The following is a 23,504-nucleotide window of genomic DNA, read 5'->3' as shown; positions in this document are numbered from 1 at the left end:
TAGTGGGGGAGCCCTGAGAAACTAAGTAGGGTCCTGGGACACAAGTTGGGTGGAAGGGATTGTTTTAAATCTGGCTCAACTAATATTATGTATAAATTGAGTTGTTAGGCTAAATGAATCTAATCTCCCTCCTCTCCCCAGAGACTGAGATTTTGGGGTAATATGTCAGGGGAAGGATGTCATTATTCTTTTGGAGAAAATAATCTTTTGCAAAAGATAATCTGTGGCTAAAAGTAACTAAGGTGCTTGGAGTCCTAAAATGGGATCAGTGGCGCCTCTAACCACTAGACTCCCTTCAGGGTATTGTAGGTTACTTGGGAGGTGGTGTTGGTGTCTCAGACAGTGGGGACCACAGACTCTTTGGAGGCAGTGGGAAACAACTAGAGCTCATTAAAGGGAACAAGGTGTGACATGATTAGACTATACTTTAAAAAAATAACATGAATCTGAGTGGAAGATGGACTGGAATCAGGAGGAACTTGAGAAAAAAACCCGTTAGAAAGCTACTGGAATACCCCAAGGATGAGGCATGAGAGATTGCATGAATGGAGAGAAGAGGACCTAAGAGGTACTGTGAAAGTGAAAATAAGACCTGACACTATGGAGTGAAACTGAGTAGAGGACAATGATACAAAGATTGTTGGCTTGTTAACTGGGACACTAATGGTGCCCTTGGCAGTTGTAGGGATGGTAGGAAGAGGAAAGGGTTTTTGGAGTAAAGATGATGAATTCTCTGAGTTTGAGATGCTTGTGAGACATTCAATTTGAGATGGTAAAGAGATATTTGGTTATTTGAGAATAATTGCCCAGGAGAGAGCCTAGGGCTGCATATACAGGGTATCCCAAAAGTCTGGGTGCAGTTTTAAGCTATTTAAGTTTAACGCTGTCCCCCCCTCACCCATTTATTCCACAGATTATAATTGTTCCTTATTGCCTTTAATAAACCTCTGGTCCCCACCATCGGAGGACCAGGTATGTTACATTTCACCACCTCCTACTCTAGCGTTCTCTCGTACCCTAAGGAGTCTTGATGCACTAGTTAGAAACTCCACTGACTTAATTGTAGTAGTCCAAGTATTCCAGGTCTTTTTAGCCAGTTACATTATTTACAAAAGAAGCTATATTACAGTTATTTTTAAGCCATTAAAACAAAACTGTATCGAGACTTTTTGGACATCCTGTATAGATCTGCATTACAACTCCATCTCACTATAATTTACCAGACCAGAGTCACCATTGCATGGCCATAGGTAAGCTTTGCATCTATCTCCTCTCCTTGATTTTCTTGACAAAGATAGCATCTGCCATTTCCTTTGCCAGCTTATTTTACAGATGAGAAAACGAGGCAAATAGGGTAAAGTGACTTGCCCAGGGTCATGTTTCTGAGGCAAGATATGAACTCATGAAAATTTTAAGTTTTGGAAATCTTAAAGGTATAATAGAATTTTTCTTTTTTAGAAGGCACTTGTAGGAGGGGTGAGTTTCCTGTTATTCTCAAAAACTAAAAGCGTCTATCTAGGTATTCTAAATCTCTCTAACTTTCCACAACAATTACATTTCTTCCAGCTTTAAAACAAAATGAAGCCTAAAAAGTTCATCTTTTCCCAAATTTTTTTTTTTTAAATAAGAGGCCAAATACTTCTTTACAAGGTAAATAATGAATAGATCTTCCCAGTTCTTTGAGATGGGATTTTTAACTATCTTCAGTATGGAGTAGTGATCTTGGAAGTAATAAAACCTAAAGTTTGGTTCCTAGTTTTTCTTGGAAAAACAATCTCTCTAAATGTTGGTTTCTTTATCATCAAAATGGGGATGATAGGATGAGAACTCAAAGAGTTCTCATAAGAAAAATACTTCTAAAACCTTAAGTTGTTACAGAAACATGAGTTACTGTTCTAGATGTAAATCAGAATTTCTTCCAGGGTAAATTAGGTAACTCAGATATGATAGAGCGCTTAGTTAATTTCTGTTGAATTCATGCAGTAAATTTTTACATCAAGACAGATGACTATGAACTTTAAAACCTTCCTCTTCTGCTTTATTGACAAGTAAATTGTTCAAAAATGTTCTCACAGTTCAATAATTACAAAGACTCAGACTTACATTAAAAAAGTAAAAACGAGATTCCACCCACCCACCCCCAAAGCAGTAGTGTCCAGCTCCAAAGGAGCCTCTTTATGGAGAATCTGAGGAAAGAGCCAGTACTGTTTGTCGGACACAATGTTACGGGACTAAAAGTAGACTAGAACACTCAATTTCAACTAAAAACAAGTGCACATCATAAACAATGTTTGGGAGTGAGGGGGTGGGAGAACCACTGGTGGTGCATTATTAGCCCATAAAAACCAAAATCTTCAGTAAGTTGACATCCAACTGTCATAGTGGGGGTAAAAGGCACACTAATGGGTCAATGAAAAACTGGACATGCCAGTCATGAGATTAATTACAGCTTTCAATGAGATGGGGCACAAATATGATCACTAAATGGAGAATGTATGGAAATATGAGATTAAATAGCCACACAAAACACCACCACTGCACATGGGCCATAGGAAATCTTTAGGAGTGTGCTGTGTGTTTTTCTACATGATCAATACTTGTTTAGTAATCATGGAATCTCCATGCAGATGAAAGTGATGAATGAGAAGTTGCTCTCTCATTTTTAAGTTGCTTCATTTAACCGTTGTAAAGAACCAAGAAGACAGATTTCCCACTGGATGTTCATAAATACATATTCACAAATGTGTATGTGTGTGTGTGTGTGAGAGAACGCTATTCCAAAAAAAAAAAAAAAAAACAAAACTTTCACAACAGTATTTCTGATGTCTTAAATCCTGATCAGTGCCATAATTGAGAATGGAATAAAATCAGTAAGTAGGGTAAAAAGGGGAAGGGGGAAGATGTTATAGGAACAGTCCTATATACTTGATTAAAGAGTTGGTAAAATTTTTCTGCAGCTGAATATATAATGGCTAAATGAGTTCTAAAGGCCACAAATAAACCTCAGCTTTCTTTTGACTTCATAATTCTAGTGATGCTGGGAACAATGTACAGTTTTCTATTATTTTCCTAAAGTTTTAGGAAAGAGTTACGGGAAAAAGGGAAAAGTATATTTGAGGATGTAACAGGCCCTTTGTATGTATTTCTTATGCAAAGGTCCATATTTTGTCTAAAAGGATTTCCGGCTAATGAGACATTACATCATTCTATAGAAAAATAATATTGTCAATACTGTTTAGCATCCACACTACCAGTATTTTCCCCTCTATTTCTTTCTTGGCAGAAGAGATTTTTTTTTTTTTTTAATGCTTATAAGTAACAGATTTATATCACAGCTGTGCAGAAATGAATACATCTTAACTATCGCAACTGCCCAACGTTGCCAAAAAAAAAAAAAAAGTGATTATTGTAATAATAATTTGTTTTCATTTTCTTATCTACAATTGGATATTTATTTTCTTGTGCAACACTAGAGATTATCAGTCTTGGCACTCATGTGACACTTGCTCCATTTGTTTCTGAATACTCGGTGCAGTGCTGGGAATGTGAAGCTGAAACACTGGAGGCTGGAGTGTTAGGCATCACAGGTTGATTGATCTAGTCCATCTAGTGTAAGCTGATTTCTGTGTGGAGAATTGGGGCTGGGGGGGCCACTTGGATTAGAGCTGTTCGATGGAGTAGAGTGTTTGGTGGAATCAGAATCCGGCTGTTAAAAGAAGAAATGATAATGAATATTCCCAAAGACAATCTTCCATGTTTTTATATTTATGCCTTTTACCAAAGAATTTCAAACTTTGGATTTCCAATTCTAGGCCAAATGGTAAACTCTGAATTTATCTAGCAAATGGGCGCTGGATCTCAAAGTTGCCCTATTATGTAAATGTTAAGACCCAAAAAAACTGAAAAGGCAGGTAGTTTAAGTTCTGGACCAACTGCTTAGACTGTCTATGTGACTATGGGGGCATTACTTCATAGGGGATTGTGGTATTATAAATCGGGAAAAAAAAAATCCTGGGGAATTTACAAGTTGGAGGCATGTTTACAAATACTGTGGAATAAGAGACTAAATCATGGTAACCAAAATTTCTGAAGGCAACCTTATGTAGTAGAGTGGAGCATGCTGGATATGGAGTCAGATCCAGATTCCTGTGCTCTTGCTAAACTACCTGCATGACTTGGGGATGACAATCCTTCTGCATCTCAATTTCTTCGTCTGTAAAATGAAAGACTGGACTAGATGGTACTTAAGATCCAAGAGGCTCAAAATTCATGGTTTTATGATCGCCAATTAGCCCTAAGATCGCATAATTAATCTTTGAATGAAAAAAAGGGCAGAGTTCATACAATGCTAGTCATAATGCAATGATGAACAACAGGGTGTAATAGAGTGAATGTGCTTAAGGAAAAAATACACTATTTTGTTATTTTTGTATCAAATCTTTCCCACTGAAGGAAAGCATGTTTCATGGCCATAGATTCTATCCTTTTCTCTTTTCTTCCCTCAACAATCAGAAACCTGGAAAATACTGAGAAATTGACTCAAGTACTTGTGATAACTAACTAAAGCAGATTGCCCATCAGTTTAATAAACTCAGAGCTTCAAGGCTCATACCCACTTCTCTTCAAAAGAGAAATAGAATTTGTATTGCCACAGATCTTAACTAATCTGAAAATGAGCCTTTGAATTAATATCAGCCTCTGCTTGAAACTTAACTTCCCAGTGCCCTAAGAAAATCTCTAAAACTGAAAATGTCACAGGACAATTGCTAGTCTACATTGATAAAAGGGATTTCTTCCTAGGAAGTTTCCTAAGCCAATGAAATAACAAGTCTAGAATGCTAAAGAATATTAGGGCCCTGGAAAAAATGGGAAGGTTTATATGAAGTGATGAAGAAACAAAAGAATATACAAAGCTACACTCACATAAAGACATTAAACAGGAACACAATCTGTATTAAAATAAATTTCACAACTTTGTTTCTATCTTGTTAAAAATTAATACGCACAGCTTTTATCGCTTTTAAATTAGTAAAAATAAAATGGTTACATATACAAAAATTTACATTCACTTTTTGTAATGTTTTGCTGATTTGTTTACTTTTATCTCATCTTTTTTCCCTACTTATGTTATTACTCAAATTTGAATGAGCATAGCTAAAAATTAAAACAAAACTGATAAAAATTATTAACTTCCTCCAACATCTTTGCCACTACTTTGGGAAGGGAGTGGGAGCATACTTTTTGCTTGTGATCCAAGTGTCTTTCATCTTAAGGAATAATTGATTATTTATATAGTATAACAAAGCTTTGTTTTGAGAAGACAAAATGTTACCTCTTTGTCAAAATCCTGGTCAGGATCAGACATACTTCTTAGAGGCATGGTCACTCCCAGTTCACCTCCACCTATGGGAAAAGGGAAAGCTTATAACTCAAGTAAAAATTAAAACATTGAATTAAGTCCTTTGTATTTTTCTTGGCTCTTTTTCTCCCACAGTGCTCATGGACATAATAGATAGGTGCCCAATTAATGTTTATTCAACCCACAGTTATTAAATGCCTTGTTAAGTCCACAAACATGACATACCATCTCTCAGTCCCTAACATTTTCTTTGGCTATTGCTTATGATTATAATCATCTCTTCCTCCTGGCTTCCTTCAAATCCAAACTAAAGTCTTACCACTTCCAGGAAGCCTTTCTTGGACCCTGCTTGATTTTCGTGCCTTCTCTCTGTTAATATTTCCTATTTATAAAATATTTCTTTTGCTTGTTCTTTTCCCCATTAGATTGTAAACTCCTTGAGGACAGGGCCTATCATTTGTCTTTCTTGTAATCCCAGTATTTATTATGGAGACTGGTACACAGTAAGCACTTAATAAATGCTTACCAATTGATTGACTACTACACAATGCACTTGTTTGAAATACAAAGGAAATAGATGTTTTCTGTCCTCAAGGAATTAAATCTAATATTATTATGCATGGGTAATTTTTCAGCATTGACAGTTGCAAAACCTTGTTCCAATTTTTCCCTTCCTTCTCCCTCCCCCTTCCCCCAGATGGCAGACCAATACATGTTAAATATGTTAAAGTATATGTTAAATACAATATATGTATACATGTCCATACAGTTATTTTGCTGCACAAAAAGAATCGGACTTTGAAATAGTGTACAATAAACCTGTGAAGGAAATCAAAAATTCAGGTGGACAAAAATAGAGGGATTGGGAATTCTATGTAGTGGTTCATACTCATTTCTCAGAGTTCTTTTGCTGAGTGTAGCTGGTTCAATTCATTACTGCTCTACTGTAGCTGTAAATCTAATATTATTACATAAGATTATTTAGATTGCAATTTGTACCTGAAGAGGGCCATGAAACGTAGGTCTTACTTCTTGATTGTGGTTGCCGGGAGAGGTTGGCTGGGGAAGGGCCAACTTTTTCTTCTTGTGAGGAAGGCAATACACTCTATATTTGAAAATGCAACATTAAAACATAGGTAACATCAAATGTCCACACCATAATCATTATGATCTGTTTAAAAAGTATTGTGGGTCAGGGACAATAAATGATACCAAGATCAATCTGGGAAAATGTTTGATTATCTTTGCTAGGTAAACAAATAATTTCTAACACCCCTCCTCCCCTCCACAAAAACTGAAAGATGATTTTTGCAGAAGGGGCTAAAGTAAACTTTAAAACATTATGTAAATATGCACTGTATTACCATGAGTAGCAGCATATGTAATTAGTATCTAAACCCTCAGGTTTTTGTAGTCAGCCACCTCCAAAAATAATCAAAAGGAAAGCATTTTGTTGTTTTGTCCTTGGTTCTCAAAAAGGACCATGACATCAGAGAAATGATGCTGTGACATGCAAGTGAATTGGATTTCATTAAGGGAAGGCTGTGCAAAGTCACCTGTCTCACTTTCCCCTTCGGAATAAAAAAAAGTCCAGTGGCCAGATATAGATCAAGATGATTGGAGATGGCCATGGATGAAATGGGAGACCTTGAACTTTTAAATAGGTCTTCAATAGGTCTCAGTTGACTGAGGCCACGCCCATTCAGTGATTAAAGCTAGGTAGCAATTGAGGCAAAGAATCTCCTCTTTTATCTAGTCCAAAAAAAAATCTAAATAAAGGTAAATCTAAAAGAATGAATAAATCTTTACCATCAAAAATTAAAAATTACCACGAGTGGCATCATATGTAGGTACTACCATACTCTCAGGTTTTTGTGGTCAGCCACTTCCAAGAATAATCACAAGGAAAGCATTTTGTAAATCTCAAACCACCACAAAAATGGAAGCTATTTTTTCATACCCATCCAATCTGTGTTTCTTGTTTAATCCCTCCCATTAATCCTTCACAAGGGGTTCATCCAGAATGCAGGAGCCCCTCCTCCACTTTCTGATAGAGTATAGATAGTAATGGAACACACAGATTAGTTCTTGATCTCAATAGGTTGATAATTGATGGACACAGCACATAACTAGTATTTTAATTACAGAAAATGTGCATGTTTTAATTGAAAGAGCAGTAAGCAGATAAACCACTATTTCTTCATATTATTAGGACTCAATATTTGGAATACATTTTATTCCGCAAGAAAAAGTCAAGAGCTAAAAATCTAAGAGTACGGATGTCTTGAATGAATTGGTTAATGACAGTACAAAACTGTCTATATTAGCTTCTACTTCCTCATCTACAAATTAGGTCTCAATCACTTTCATTCTAGCTTCTAAACCCATCACTTCATAGAAACTTAATTACTAATTATAATATATATCTTTTTCAGTCCTCATATGTTTTGTTCTCACTTATACATTTTTGACAGTTCCCCTCTACAGAAAGTAAACTCCTTTATATTCCTGGCACCAAGTTTTAACTTTTCACTGAACAGGACACCTCTTTTTTTAAATGCTGTTGGCTTTTGTGATGCTGCTTTCTTCTTATTTTCTCTCTACCATTCTAACTACTTCTCAGTCTCTTTTTCTGCATCACCATTTATGTTAAATCTATCCTTAAATTATTTAATGTCTAGCTATCTATTTCTATATCGTATGCTACAGGACAAGCTCTTTGAAGGCTAGGATGCTCTAATTTGAACTTTATTTCTCTAGTGTCTACAGAGTAGACATTGGCAGAGTCAGCTTCAGAGTCAAGAAGGCTAAGAATCGAGTGTGACTTCTGTCCTATCCTGGTTTTCTGACCTAGGCAAATCACTTAAAAGTGTCTCAGTCACCAAACAATTGGTTTAAGAATCTGAGATGCAGAACAGCAGTTTCTCTCTGGTGGCAGAGGCGTTTCCTCACTAAGAGTTCCCTACACCAATGAAATCACAGATTTGGAGGCCCCTACCATCTGTCATTCTTCACCAAACTCCCAAACCTGTGCCTGTCCAAGTCATACACACTAAAGGCAGTTAGTAAATACTTGTGTTAGGCTGAATAGTTTTCTTCCTCATTATTACTGAAACATACATCTACACATTTCTAAGTCTTTACATTTTTCATAATGCTAATAATGCTGGGAGGGGGCAGCTTGAGTATTATTCTCTCATTCTGAAAGCCAAGAAGCTGGGCCTGGAGAGGCAATGGGACCTACATGGGCCATATGGCCATTGAGGAAGAGAACCCAAACTTAAGGCAGCTCTCTGGGCCTTGGCCCATGATCTGCCCCTCTCACATAATTGTAAAGGCTGGAAAAGAACCCAGGTTACATCAGCCCAATTCTTAAGTGCTAATGTATTAATAATTGCTCCTAGTCTGCTGAAGAAAATGAGAAAAATCAGAAATAAGAAATTAGATGAATGCCTTAGGCTGAAAAACTGTGATGACTCTGGAGAAAGATTTTGGCAGAGAAAGTTTATGTGATAAATGTGGTTAAAGTCTGTTGGAGGTGGTATTAGAACTGCTGCAAAGAGGAGGGGGAAAGAAATTCATTCTGCCATTTTCATCATATAAGAAAAAAATGGATAAAGGTAAGAATTTATAAAATGCTTATAGTTAGCTAGCAGTGCAGATTAGGGTATCTTTGCAGATGCAGCTTTTCATTTTTTAGCTAGAGCCCGATTTCATCAGAAGCCTTATGTATAGCTTCCTCTGGCAAATGTGGTCAGAAAAAGAGACACTGTGGAAATGCAGAGAGATTATATTTTGCAGATATAAGTTTCATTCCCATGCCTTATTCCCTGCTTATTGGGTAAACTTATTTAATTTACCAGAGGGAGATCCATGAGTACTTGCATTCCATCGCCTGGCCCCATATGAGCAACATGGTTGAAGTTAGTTGGATTTGATATCATCTTTGATCTCAATTCTGGGTCTCTGAGCATCTCTCTGGGAAAAAGAAAATATTTGGAAATTCATTCATATGCAAAAATATTCTTGGCTGTCACCATTAACCTAACCAGACTCTAAGTGATTAGACTGTTTTACCGTCTCTGCTGTAATCTCTCTTCTTCAGGAACCTTAAAGACAAATCGCTTTTTACTTCTGGTCCGAAGCATTTGTTTTTTGCTGTTATCAGAAGTTTCTGGCACACTGAGTATAGCTCCTACATGAATGATAAACAATGCACAGTAATTATGGGCTGTAGCCTATGTATTTGAAACATCACATTCTCAAATACATCAGCACACCATAGGTACACATAGTACAATTTTGAAGCACAAGAATTTGTTGGATCTAGGTGAAGAAAAAGGCTGTTTGCTCGTGACACACAGTAATAGATAATAATCTACTGAACAGAAATATTCTAAATTTGTTTCTTTTCTGCCTACCTGAAAACTTGTTCTTGAAATATATTAACCGTGGAGGTTCCCAGTTAAGGAGATTGAGTGTTCCTTCCATGTTAAGGGGTCTGATCTGGTTTGGGACAAAAAAGCAATTTTGATCATAATGCTTAATTTATACAGTTCATATGTTATAATAAAATGAAAAGGAATGGATTCTTTTACCTTCCGCAGGCCAATAGTCTGAACCCATTCCATAGTATGAACATCAAAGACATCAACTCCATATTCACTATATACTGTGATGTAAGAAGAGCTACAACCTAATAGAATAAAAATAAAAGAATTAACTGAAAAATGTATAAATTGTTAAAACCTGACAAAGTTTACAGAAGTGAATGATAAAAGATTGTGGGTATGAACTATGAAGCTTTCAAAAGCTACACGGATGGCATTCCTAACTACATCCAATTTGAGAAGCATCACTGGCATTTTTCAATTTCAAATGACTAAAATTCAAACTGGTTTCATCTGAAAAGACAGGTTAAAAAACATATTCCAAATTCCTACTTCAGATCTTTCAAGTTAAAAAAAAGTAAGTGTTTCAAATGCTTAAATGCTCAGTCTCTTTGTAACTAAAGAAAAATTGAACACATTGAAGGAAACAATGATCATACTTTTTCTTTCAGAAACATTAATATAAAAAGTAATTGCTATTTTAAAGTCACAATATGAAATTTGGATGGGTTCTGAAAGCATAATTTTGTTAATAATATAAAGAATTAACAGGCTCTAGTAACATGATTTGGGAGGGCAGTGGTATAATATATGAGAATCAATTATTTTCAAACACTTCAGGAGCAATTACTTGCTGACAGGTATTTTAATTAATAAACATTCTCCTTTATTCTGTAAACATTCTCTGAAGGTATTTCCCCCCTATACACTAATCCAATACTGGTTAAATGTGAATATATTTGAAAGGACAAAAGTGACTTTAATTAATCACATTTCTTGTCCTTCAGTCAGACCTTTCCTCTCACTAGATCAGGAGTCACGAGTCAGCATTCTAGTGTTGGCTCTGTTCAGCTTTGGAACCTTTGGCAAGTCCTTCCTTTCTTAACTCTCAATTTTCCCTCTATGAAATAAAGGGGAGGATGACAGATTGTATCTGTCTCAGCTTCTGATATCCTATGATTCAAAGATACCAAAATGCTTATTCTTTCAATGGGTGACACTGTATTAGACCTACACAGAACAAAAATAATACTGCAAAGTATTAAACTTAGACCTGCTCTGCACCTGAAAAAAGGAAATACACACACATACACACCCCTAAACTATTATGATGAAGCCTTTTGTAAAAAATTAGCAAGAGATGAGTGGAAAGAACACTAAACTAGGAGTCAGAAATGAGAGTCCTATATCTCTCATGGATTAGATGAAACTGGAAATATTCCTTTCTCTCTCTCTGGGTTTCAAGTTTCCTTCACTATAAAATAACTAGAATGTTTACAGCATTTTTAGAAATTATGTAATATCTGTCAATCACTTTTCAAAGTCCTCTTCAAATTCTTAATTACTTTATGGAAATTTCAAAAGACAATTTAAAACGTCTTTTTAATCAACTATACCAAAGACGAGGCAGTTTGTTGGTACCTATACGTAACTGCCAGTAGTATTACTATACGTAATACTGCCAGTAGTATTAATTTGAATTTCCAGTCTTCATCATTCTTCACCTTGAGTTTAAAATTTACTTTTGTTATCATATTGCAAAGGGATAGATACCATTGTCTTTTGTAGAATCTATATCAACTGTAGAACAAAATCCTTTCCATTGAATTTTTAAAAAAATCAAAACATAGTATAGTTAAACATGTATTCATCTTTGTACATGGTTTAGGTCAGTTGCAAAAGTTCAAGAATAACATTAATGATAAAGAAATCACAGAATTTTCAAGTGGGAAGCCCATATTTAAAAAGGATTCTTGATTGCAAAACACACCTGGTAAGTTTGTCTATACCTCCCAATGAGGAAAATATACACCAAAACTCCATAGGCTGTCTATTCCACTTCTGCATAGCTTTATAATTATTATATTGTTTTTCTTTACATCAAACCTAAATTTACTTCTATTCAACTTGGCACTGGCCCCAGAAAGCAGAACTAAGAGCAAACAGAATATCTAATTTTATTTTTTTATATAACTTTATCCTTTCAAATGCTTGGAAGCAGCCATTATGTCTGTCTTTATTCCTACCACACCTCCCCCCTCAATAAGAATCCCAAATCAAATAAAATATTTCTTTTTCCAGGTTAAACATACTCAGTTCCTTCAACAGATCCTCATAAGATATGGACTCAAGATCGTTCACCATCCTGGATAAACTTATCTGAATGTTCTCCAGATGATCAATATTATTTGTAAATTGTGGTGTAAAGGATTATGCACCATATTCTAACTATGGACTGACAAACATGCAACTTCTTATTCCTGGAAGTTCTTCTGTCTTCTAACTTCTTTATAATCTTCTCTCCCCAATCTGGGTTTGTAGAATTTATTTCATGTTCCATAGTTCAAGATTTTTATACTTACTTCCTATTAAATTAGCTCTTCTCAGATTCATCTCAAACTTCTAGATCCCAAATTTTCTCATTTAGTAAACTGACTTTGAGACATTTGCCAGTGTTTTTTTTTTTTTTTTTTTTTTTTTAACCAAAAATTACTGCAAAAAATATTAAAGAACACAGAAACAAGCAGTGATCTCTGGGACACTCCACCAAAAATCTTGAGTTGACATTAAACCATTTTAATCTATTATAAATTCAAACAATAGTATTGTCAGCTAGCCCATATCTGTCTTTTCCACCAGAATAGTATATGACTATTCCCCAATCTCCTATTTTAGTGTTCCTGTCAAAAAGGGAAATGAATTTAGCCATGATCTGCAGGACCAGTTCTTAAGTACCACATTCATTTCTGGCTTTCACTAACCATTTCTTTACCAACTAAGTTCAGATTTACCTGGAATTAAAGGCAAATTCATTGTCTTTTAGTTTATAGACACCATTCTCTCTTTCCTTTTAAAAAAATCATAATTAATACCTTGAAAAAATGGGATAGAAAACCAACATGGCGGAATAGAGGAAGCACTATAGCTAAGCTCTCTCAGCTTTCCCCTCCAAACAATTTTAAATTGATGCCTCAAATCAAATTCTGCCACCCCAGCCTAAAAGGAGAGTTCTGTGACAATGGAGTGGGGACTAGCCTGCAGCACATGTGATGGCAACACCAGCTAAAGACCTTGGAGGGGGTAAAAGAAGCAATTGCAAAGATCTGGGTCCTAATTTAGTAAGGGAGAATTAGACAACTGGTAAGAAAGAGATTAGAGGGGACCCCTGTGCCAGGACTAATCACAGGATCAGGCACTATCTGACAACTCCACTGCCCAAACCCACTTTGGGGTCACAGTTCCAGGGCAAGAGGAAGGGTTTCAGTCATAAGGAATCAGGGGCCCTTTCTGGATAAGGACTAAAATGCAGATCAGGAAAGCATATCCCCAGATCACTACCTTGGAAACACACACACACTTCAGATTCCCAGAACTAGTTCTAAAAAAGCAATGCAAAAAAAGCCTGAAGATTAGGACTTACAACCCAACCCTGGGAATAGAGCCCAACTTTAACATAAAGTTCAAAATCAAGAAATAGGCTGGAAAAAATGTGCAAACTTCCCACGACAAGGAAGATCAAGCCACAAACTTGGATGATGACAAGTGGCTACAAGCAAAGCCAAAGAAAAATGTGATTTAGACAAAAGCACAATGAGAATCCCTGGAAGAATTAAAAAAAGATTTTTAAAAGTCAGAGTAGTAGAGGAAAAACTTAGAAATAAAACAAGGACAATGAAAAATTATAAAAAAAAACAACGAACAGCTTATAAAAGAGGCACTAGAAAATAACTTAAAAACCAAACATTGGCTAACTGTTAAAAGAGGTACAAAACTGTATTGGAGAAAATATTTTGTAAAAAAATTAAAAATTAGTCAAGTGGAAAGGTAATGACTCTATGAAAACATCAAGAGTCAAAGGCAAAAGAATGAAAATTGAGAACTATCTCATTGGAAAAATAGCTGACCTGAAAAATACATTGATAAGAGAGAAGTTAAGAATTAATGAGCTACTTAAAAGCTATGATCAAGGAAAGCATTCAAGAAATTATAAAGAAAAATTGTCCTGATAGTCTAGAACCAGAGAGCAAAATTGAAATATTGAGAATTCATTGATCAACTCTTGAAAGAGATCCCAAAGTAAAAACTCTCAGGAATATCATAGCCAAATTCCAGAGCTCCCAGATCAAGACCAAAATATCTCAAATAACCAGAAAGAAAACACTCAAATACCATGGAGCCACAGTCTGGATCACAGAAGCTTCCATGTTAAAGAAGCAAAGGGCTTGCAATATAATATTCTGGAAGGCAAAAGAACTAGGATTACAACTAAGAATAACTTAACTAGCAAACCAGAGTATAATCTTTCAGGGGGAAGTGGATATTTAATGAAATAGAGAATGCTCAAGGATTTCCAAAGAAAAGATTGGCAATGAAGACAAAATCTGACTTTCAAAGACAAAAGTCAAGAGAAGCATAAAAAAGGTAAATATGAAAGTGAAATCACAAGGGGCTATTTATAATCCTATGTGGAAAGCTGATACATCTAATTTATAAGAACTTTATCGTTATTAGAGCAATCAAAAGAACTGTAATAGAGGATGTGAATGAAATATGTTGGGATCGTCTAAAAGAAATGAATAGATGAGAATGAGAAATGTGCTAGAAAATGGGGGAAGGAAGAGAAAGAATGGGGAAAATTATCTCATAAAAGACACTGAAGAAAGAGCTTTTATAATGGAAGGGAAAATGTTAGGAAGGTGGGCAAAACCCTGAAATAATTCAAAGGAGGAAGAAAAATGTGTCTATATGTATGTATATACACATACACACTCTCTCTCAACTGGGTGTAGAAATCAATCTTATCTGACAAGGAAGGAGAGAGTAACAAAGACAAGGGGGTGATTAAAGGGAAAGCAGTGATCAGAAACAAAACATAATTTTGAGGCAAAATGAAAGAAGGATAAACAGAAATTGTATTTAAATTGGGCATGTAGCTAAAAAAACTAGAAAATAAATACAATTTTAAAATCTCCAATTAAATACTAAAATGGAAATCTTGAAAAATCTAAGGAAATTAATGAAATCAAAAGTTAAAATTTGAATTAATAAACAAAACTAGGAATTGATTTATGGGGGAGAAAACAAGAAAATAGATAAACCACTGGTTAATTTGATTTAAAAAAAAAGAAAAAACTAAATTACCAATATTAAAAATGAAAAGGGTGAATATACTACCAATGAAGATGAAATTAAGATAATTATTAGACAAACCAAATTATATACCAAATAAATCTAAAAATCTAAATGAAATGGATGAATATATACCAAAACTGTAAGTTGGCAGGTTAAAAGAAAAGGAAACAGAATACTTAAATAACCCTATCTTACAAAAAGAAATTGAATAAGCCATCAATGAACTTCCTAAGAAAAAATTCCCAGGACTTACAGATGAATTGCACCAAAAAACTTTTAAGAAACAATTATTTTCCATATTATATAAACCATTTGAAAAAATAAGAAAAAAATCCTACCAAATTCTTTTTATGTTTGATACCTAAACCAAGGAAAGCAAAAACAGAGAAAGAAAACTATAGGTCAATTTTCTTATGAATATTGATGTAAAAACTCATAATATACGAATAAGAAGATTACAGCAACATATCATAAAGGCCACACTCTATGACTATGTGGGATTTATACCAGAAATTCGGGGTTAAATATTAGGAAAATTATAAGCATAATTGATATGTCAACATACAGAAAAGGCGTCTGACAAAATACCCCTTTTTCTATTAAAAATATTGAAAAAATATAGGACTCAATGGAGCCTTATCTATCTGAAATCAAGAGCAAGAAGCATCTGAATGGGGATAAGCTAAAGTCTGGCCAACAAGATCAGAGCTGAAACAAAGATGTCTATTATCATCACTATAATTCAATACTATATTAGAAATACTAGGTATAGCAGTAAGAGAAGAAAAGAAATTGAAGAAATAAAAATAGTCAACAATGAGACAAAATTTTTTTACAGATATGATGGTGTATACTTAAAGAAGATTAGAGCAGCAACTAAAAAAACTAGATGAAACAATTAACTTTAACAAAGTTTTCAGAATATATAAATATAAAATAAACTCACAAATCACTAGCATTTCCATATATTATCAAAAAAGTTCACCAGAAAGAAACAGAAAAAAAAAATTCTATTTAAAATAACTGCATACAATATAAAACAATTCTCTAGAGTGAAAACAAACCCAGGAAGAACTACATACATATAATTATAAAATAAAAAATAATAAAGACATCTAAACAACTGGAGAAATATCAATTGCTCACGGACAAGCTGAGTCAATCTAATAAAAATGGCAATTCTATCTAAATTTAATTACTTATTCTGTGCCATACTAATCAAACGACCAAAAAATTCTTTTATAAAGGTAAAAAAAAAATCATCTTGAAAAACAAGAGATCAAATATATCAAGGAAATCATTTTAAAAAATGTGAAGGAAGTCAAGACTAGTATCATTTTCCTTTCTTCTTTGCAAGGCATTTGGAATTAAGTGATTTGTCCAGAGTCATAAAGTGTCAAATGTCTGAGGGCGAATTTGAATTCAAGTCCTCCTGACTCCAAAGCTGATGCTCTATTCACTGAACCACCTACTTGCCATTAGCAGTAACAGATTTCAAATTAAATTACATTGTGATAATCACAGAACAATCTGGTACTAAGAAAGAGTGGTGGATCAATGGAATAGTTAAGGTACATACATACATATAGTAGAAAATGACCATTTACTAAATATTTACTATTGAAAAAGAGGAAAACCTACAGTCCTATGACAAAGATTATATAATTTTTCACTTTACAGATAAACAGCAGACAGAAAGAATAAATGACATGCCCAGAGTCATTTAGGACATAAATGAAATCAAGGCCACAAATTTCTCTATTACTAGATTGTGTTGGCCTGAGGATATTATAAAGGTACTAAGTACTATCACTTACTATCATTGTTTCAAAGAGAAATATTTCATATATTTATCTTTAGCCCTCCAGTGTTTATTAAAATGTTTCTAGAATCTTTATGTTATACGAGCTAGTAGAAAGGCACAAAAAGCGAGAAAAAGACTGGTAGGGGAGAACATTTGAGCCATTAAGACTCTTCCCAGGCCCCTGATATTTAGCAAACACAATACTAAATGAATGAATCACTTTTCAAATAACAAACTTTGTTAGATATACTATTTAAAACTCTCCAAAGACTAATGATTCATTCTTTTCTTATCCTTTCCTTCCATACATAACATTCTACAACTGTTTCCTCATCCTTATAAATGATGCATGTCCATTGACTCCCCTAAGCCTGGAATACCTCTCCTAAGGTAGCCTTGCCTTAAGTCTTTCTCTCTAAGAATGTTTTAGCCTCCTTCAAGGCTAAATTCAAGTATCAGTTCTTATAAGTCTTTCTGGAACCCCTCAGATATTAGTTCTTTATTTATTTAAAGTTATTTCACACATACTTATTTGTATTGATATTATGAAGAGAAATATGGAACATTTTACAGAAAGCTGGCCAGAGTGCTAATAAGACCTAATGGGCAATCCTTATCTCTGACACATACCGGCCATGTGACTCTGTCACTTTACCTCTAGAATAGTTCCCAGGAGGCTCTCTAAAACTAATCAAAGATCTAGTCAAAGAAAAAATTTTATACATGTTTCAACCCCCAAGTAAATTGTAAATTCTATTAGGGGAAGGACTAATCTGTTTTTGTCTTTGTAACTCCAGATCTGAGTTTGATCCCAAATCCTGTTTTAACTCTGAGATTAATCTTATACTATGCCATACTACTTTTTATGCTATATGTACAGATAAATAATTACAAAATAACTTTAGGAAAAAGATGGAACATATGAAGGCATCAGAAAAGTCTTCATATAGGAAGTGATATTTGAGTTTAGTCTCGAAGAAAATAAGCATTCTTAGAGATGGAATGGGGAAGGGAGTGGGAGAGTAGATTACTATATATTCTAGCACAACGTCTTCTACCCAATAATGTTTAAAAACTGTATGTGAAAAAAAAAAAAACTGTATGTGTTGAATCGAAATTAATGAAAATCCGCATTTCACTGAAATGAAAATTGAAATCCATAAAATCAAGGGGGAGGAATAGTGAAGAATGAATACATAAGAGAATTACTGAGGCAGTTAAGGTAAATATTTTCTTTTCCCTAGGAAAAACCAAGTTCTATGTTTATGCCTAATTTGGCAGCTTCAAACTTAAGAACATAATTTTTTTATTGGACCTGTGATTTCATTGAAATAGAGAACTTTCAGTGAAAAATTTTCCTTTACCAAGACAGACTGGCATTTGGTCTGATAATTCTCTCAGAATTGTCGGGGGCACTAAGAGGTTAAATAGCTTGCTTAAGGTAACATAGTTAGCATGTTTCAGAATAACTAAATTCAGGTCTCCTCGACTCCAAGATTGCTTCCCTATTCACTATACTGCTTTTATCTCTTAATGAATGTAAAATAAAACATTGAATCTTAATAACATTAGATATGTGGATCCTTGGAAACTTTACTACTGGGGTCATATCGCAGCAAAGCTTCTACCAGCAATAAGGAAAAGGCTCTGGCCTGAATCTGGATTATTCATAAAATCCACAAAGGAAATAAGAAATATATAAAAAAACAAACATGTGGTTCTTTATAAGATAATGAAGAACAAGATGCAGTTTGATGGCACATGAAAAAAATAATGAAAGCTAATTACATCTTCCTTTCATTGGAAATGCCCCAACCTTTGGTATTGTGCAATTAATATTTTTATCAATTCAATAAAACTAGCAAGCAAACACAATTGAAAGAAATTAATAATGCCCCTCAGTTTTAATAACTATGTCCTCTATCAGAGGTGTCAATTTGCACTAGCAGAAATCTCTCACTAGAAGTTACTAAACCAGTTTTAAAGAAAGTTGTCTTGTAGCTAATCTAATTAAATGTCTCTGGGCAGAACTTTTATTTTCTATTTATTTAGATGCCCTGATTTTAAATTTAAATTTAAACTAAATGTAAATTTTAAATTTAATGTCAGGATGTTCTGATATCCGGAATTATCTATAATTAACTATTTTTACTTTGGGCCTTAACTCACACTCAGGAGTTCTCTATTTTATCTTAAGTTATTCTACCCCAGTCTGCATACTCCCAACATCTTTTTTCATGTTCCACTTTAGGTGTTATCTTCCCCACAATGAAATGTAAACTTTTTGAATAAGGATTGTTTTGTTTGTTTCTGTTTCCCTAGCACCCAGTCTTTTATTTCTGTATATTTAGCCATTAAAATGTTTCTTTTCTAAACAATTTTTTCCAAACCAAAATCTAATTTTTCTCAACACAAATACCAAAAAGAGAGTAGCTTTAAAACGTTGGACTTGAGCCTTCAAAATATTTGAAGTTCATTTCCTCATTTGTGTCTAAATGATTTCCAATGATCACTTTCAACAATAAGTCCTCTAAGCTTTTTAAGCCAGTTCTAATGCCACCAATGAAGATTATCAGGCTCTTTAACTGAAATGCCACTTTTTGCAAGAATGCATTTCCTGATCCCTTTTAGATAACCTCACATCCACTATACATGCATCTTGTATAAACTTATTTATACTGTGTAGACCAACAGAGCAGGGACTATTTTTGTTTTTTCTTTGTATACTCAATCCTTAGCACAATGCCTGGCACAGCTTAAGTGCTGAATAAATGCTTATTCCTTAACTGAATAATCTGGCAAAAGAGATATAATGATGGAAGGGAGCCACCTCAGTGTAGTAGAATGTATGAATCGTAAATAACAAAAATATGAGGGATTATTATGAATACTAATAATATTAAATAATTCTCTGATTGTCTTTCTGAAAAAGTTTTTTACAGACAAGAAGGCAAAGCAGATAGACTTGTTAAGGTTTGGGCAGAAATTCTGGGCAATAAACAGTCTAGCAGGTTGGGAGCACTTTTGCTATTTACTGTCTCAGAAACTATCCTACAATATTGAAAAGTTAACTGAATTGCCTCAGAGTCCCCAAAACAGCATATATTAGAGGCAGGTCTTTAAACTAGATTCTCCTGATCCAAAGCTTAACTTTTCATTCACATTATCATGCTGCTGTGCTCTGAGTTCCAAACTCCAACACTCTGCCCACATCTACATTTTGGAACATTTATTAGCCCTCCTATCTGCTTACCCTAGAAGAACCCTTTCCTTTATCAGCCTCTTTCTTCCACAGGTGACTTTATTTTTTCCTGGGGAAGAAGGGATGTAAAAAGTGCCTCCATCTTGTTAATGGACAAAGGCTGATCAACTTTCGTTTTCATTTAAATTTCTAGAATTCAATATTAGACCCCAGCACCAGATACCTCCTCATGCATCTCCCCCCACAGTACCTCTTTCCTCTTTCCTTTTGTGTTGTTTTCTTAAACTTACTTAAGCACCTTAAGGGCAGGGTCTATTTTTCTTTTCACTTTTATTTGTAAAACTTAATATAGTGCCTGGAATATTGTAAATGCTTGAAAAATGCCTCTGCACCACACTTTTATCATCTGATTCTTTTCCTAAGGAAAAATGGGATTAGGTATAGTGTAAATTCTTAGCTACCTTAACTGTGAAAATTGGAAGGTAAATCAAAATAAAAGAAAACATATGCTGATTTTTGATGGGAGAAGCAGCAACAGGGATATGGCAACAGAAAAACATATACATACTACAGGCAACAGGAGTTGCAGGCCACATTAACTCCTGCATGCGTGACCTCCGACCTTGTGAATCCACGTATATTCCCATATGGCTGAAGCAAAGCAGGTATTCCTCATTACTGAGTTCCACAGCACAAAGGGCATCAAAAGACTGCTGTGAGAGGAACACAAGCGAGGGATCATTAGGATTTACCAGGTTTAGAGATTGTCCATCTCCCTGGATGCTCAATAGAGAGAACCCAGAAGGGTAGCCAACACAGAGCCTGTCCTTGAACACTGTCATCCACTGTACATTTCCTGGAGCCACAATTTCATTGAATTTTTTGTGGAAAGGTTTAGTTCTTTGAATTTCATAACAAAGAATCAGTCGTTTCACAGCCACAAACAAACAAGTTGAAGAACTCTTCTTTATTGTGGCAACTACTATAAGCTGGCAGCCTTTAGTTTCTGGAAGTTTGATGTCAAAATTGCCTTCTGAACCATCAAGACAGGACCAGGGATACAGATGAACATGATGATTCCTGCCACAGATGAGAGTGATGATTTTCTCTTTGGGAGCAAGTTCAATCTGGTACACCTTCTTACAATCAGCAGCTCGAACAATCACTGCAAAGAAGGCACAAGGGATAAATCTCAGTAAATAAAGGGCTATCAAAATTTAAATAATCCTCTGTAAAGAAAGGATATTTTCTGTCAACTTTGCAAGTGACATAATGGGATAAATTTCAACCTTTCTGAAATGGGCCAGGGACTCAAATCTTGACTCTGCTATTTCCTATTTCTGTAATTTTGGCCAAATCACTTCTCCTTTCCATGCCTCTTTATTCCTTGTAAAATGAAGTGTAGGAGTAGAGGATGAAATGTTGAGCCTTAAAACATTAAATTGTGAATAGACTGGAGTTTATGTAATCTCCTACAATGTATAATTTACAAAGTAGAATAAAAGATTGAAAATTCAAGTTTAACCTTACTTTTACTAGTTTAACATTAAAAGAATAGGTGTATGTTTTTAAAATATTTTTATTTGAATTCTGCTTATTTTTAAACTGCCTTCGTAAGTGTAGTATCTATATATTTTGCTCTTTTATTTCTACTTTGTTCACTCTTACATCACTTCATAAAGACTTTTCATATTTTATCAACAATTTCTGAATCACTCAGTACATGGTTCCCATTTTTTCCTCTACAATGAATAGTGTTGCTACAAACATTTACCTCGGATAAGTCTTTTCATATTGTCAATAATCTCATTGGTATATATAAACCTAATAACAGGATCACAGGATGAAAAAACTATCAAGAATTTTGTAACTTCTCTTGCATATTTCCAAATCTTTTCTTTTTTGAAAATTCAATTAAAAAAATTCAGATTTGCATTTCCTTCCTCCCTCTCCCCCATTAAGAAACACAATACATGTTACAAATAGATATAGTCAAGTAAAACCTCCTTTAGTCATACTGTCACCCCATTCTTTTCTCTAGTCCCCCAAAATATGCCTCAATATCCCTATTAGTGATATATCTTTACTTTTTTTTCGTGGATTCTTTACAATGTTTTACATAAATCATAGTTGCAGATAAAGAATTGTCTCCTTTTAATGTTCATTACTTTAATTTTTTTGTATCATTGCTATACCTAGCAATTCTAGTACTAACTTTAAATAATAATGGTGACAGTGGATATTACTGTTTCATTTCTACTTTCATCTATTAACACAGAACTTTTTCATCTTTTATTATCTTGAACAATGATGGGTGTGATGTAATACCTCAGTGTTTTAATTTACATTTCTGATTATATGTAATAAAATTATTGTTGATAACTTCCATTTTTTAAAAAGAATGATTTGTTCATATTCTTTGGCTACATATCTATTAGAGAAGGCTCTTAGCCTTAATAGTTCTGCATCAATTCCTTATGTATATAGGTTTTAGTTGTCAGACTTTTATCAGAGCTGTTAGATGCAAAATTATTTCTGTAAGTCTTAATGGTCATATAAATATCAATCTAATTTGACTTTGATAATATCCTCTACATTGTAGTTAGTTATACATTCAATTTCTATCAAGTTTTGAGAAATAAAATTATAGGGCAGCTAGATGGTGGAGTGAATAGAGCATTTTCCTAGAGTAAAGAGGACTTGAATTCAACTCCAACCTCACACACTTAACACTTACTAACTATATGACTCAGGGCATGGCACTTAACCTCAGAGAAGAGAAGAGGAGAGAAGAGAAGAGAGGAGAGGAGAGTTTAATTTCAAAAACATTTCATAATTTCAAAACATCCATAATGAATTGTTTGTTGATATTACTTCCACCTACATTATTATAGCCACTGTATATCTTGTTTTTCTGGTTTTTACATTCTTCTGTTCATTTTGTTTCCTTAAATTCTTTATATTCATCATTTTTTATAGCACATCAATATTCCATTACACTAATGAACCAAAACTTATTCAGCTATTCACCAATTTCAATTTATACCTATTATAAAAGGTGCTGTTATGAATATTTTCTCTGGTCACCCTTTTTTCCAAGTCACCAACCTCAATTCCTAACAGCAGAATCTTAGAGTCAGAAATTTCAAAATGTCTTCTATGCTGATAGGAAAAATTCATAGCTGCGTCAACAATGCTTTAATAAATCTGCCTTTTCACATCCTACCAATACTATTTCTGCCTTTTAATCATCTGTTCTAATTTGGAGGGAATAAAAGGAAACCTCAGGGTTGTTTTGATTTGCATCTTTCTTATTGTTAGTTACTTAAAAGTATCCTTTTATATGATAAAGAGTTTGCAATTTTATGAGTATTTTTTATTTGATATTTTGGGAAA

General features: G+C 34.2%; 1 protein-coding gene across 2 annotated transcripts in view; it reads right to left on the bottom strand.

Annotated features, from left to right (window-relative positions):
* Positions 1-2,016: 2,016 nt before the first annotated feature.
* Positions 2,017-23,504, bottom strand: part of CDC42BPB (CDC42 binding protein kinase beta) — a 152,044-nt gene continuing 130,556 nt past the window's right edge. Inside the window, exons 30-37 of one of the 2 annotated variants that reach the window (XM_051978321.1) lie at positions 20,677-21,273; positions 9,958-10,055; positions 9,781-9,865; positions 9,437-9,554; positions 9,220-9,337; positions 6,359-6,464; positions 5,333-5,403; positions 2,017-3,706 (exon numbers count right to left, since the gene is read on the bottom strand). In XM_051978321.1, the coding sequence (XP_051834281.1) occupies positions 3,575-3,706; positions 5,333-5,403; positions 6,359-6,464; positions 9,220-9,337; positions 9,437-9,554; positions 9,781-9,865; positions 9,958-10,055; positions 20,677-21,273 (1,325 nt within the window). In that variant the 3' untranslated portion in view covers positions 2,017-3,574. Of the gene's footprint in view, positions 3,707-5,332; positions 5,404-6,358; positions 6,465-9,219; positions 9,338-9,436; positions 9,555-9,780; positions 9,866-9,957; positions 10,056-20,676; positions 21,274-23,504 lie in introns of those variants that run through there. The other variant, XM_051978322.1, reaches the window with a different exon arrangement.

This window comes from Antechinus flavipes, chromosome 2 (genome assembly GCF_016432865.1).
Source record: "Antechinus flavipes isolate AdamAnt ecotype Samford, QLD, Australia chromosome 2, AdamAnt_v2, whole genome shotgun sequence".
NCBI lineage: Eukaryota > Metazoa > Chordata > Mammalia > Dasyuromorphia > Dasyuridae > Antechinus > Antechinus flavipes.
The sequence above is the reverse complement of the archived record's forward strand: the minus strand, read 5'-3'. Positions and strand labels throughout refer to the sequence as shown.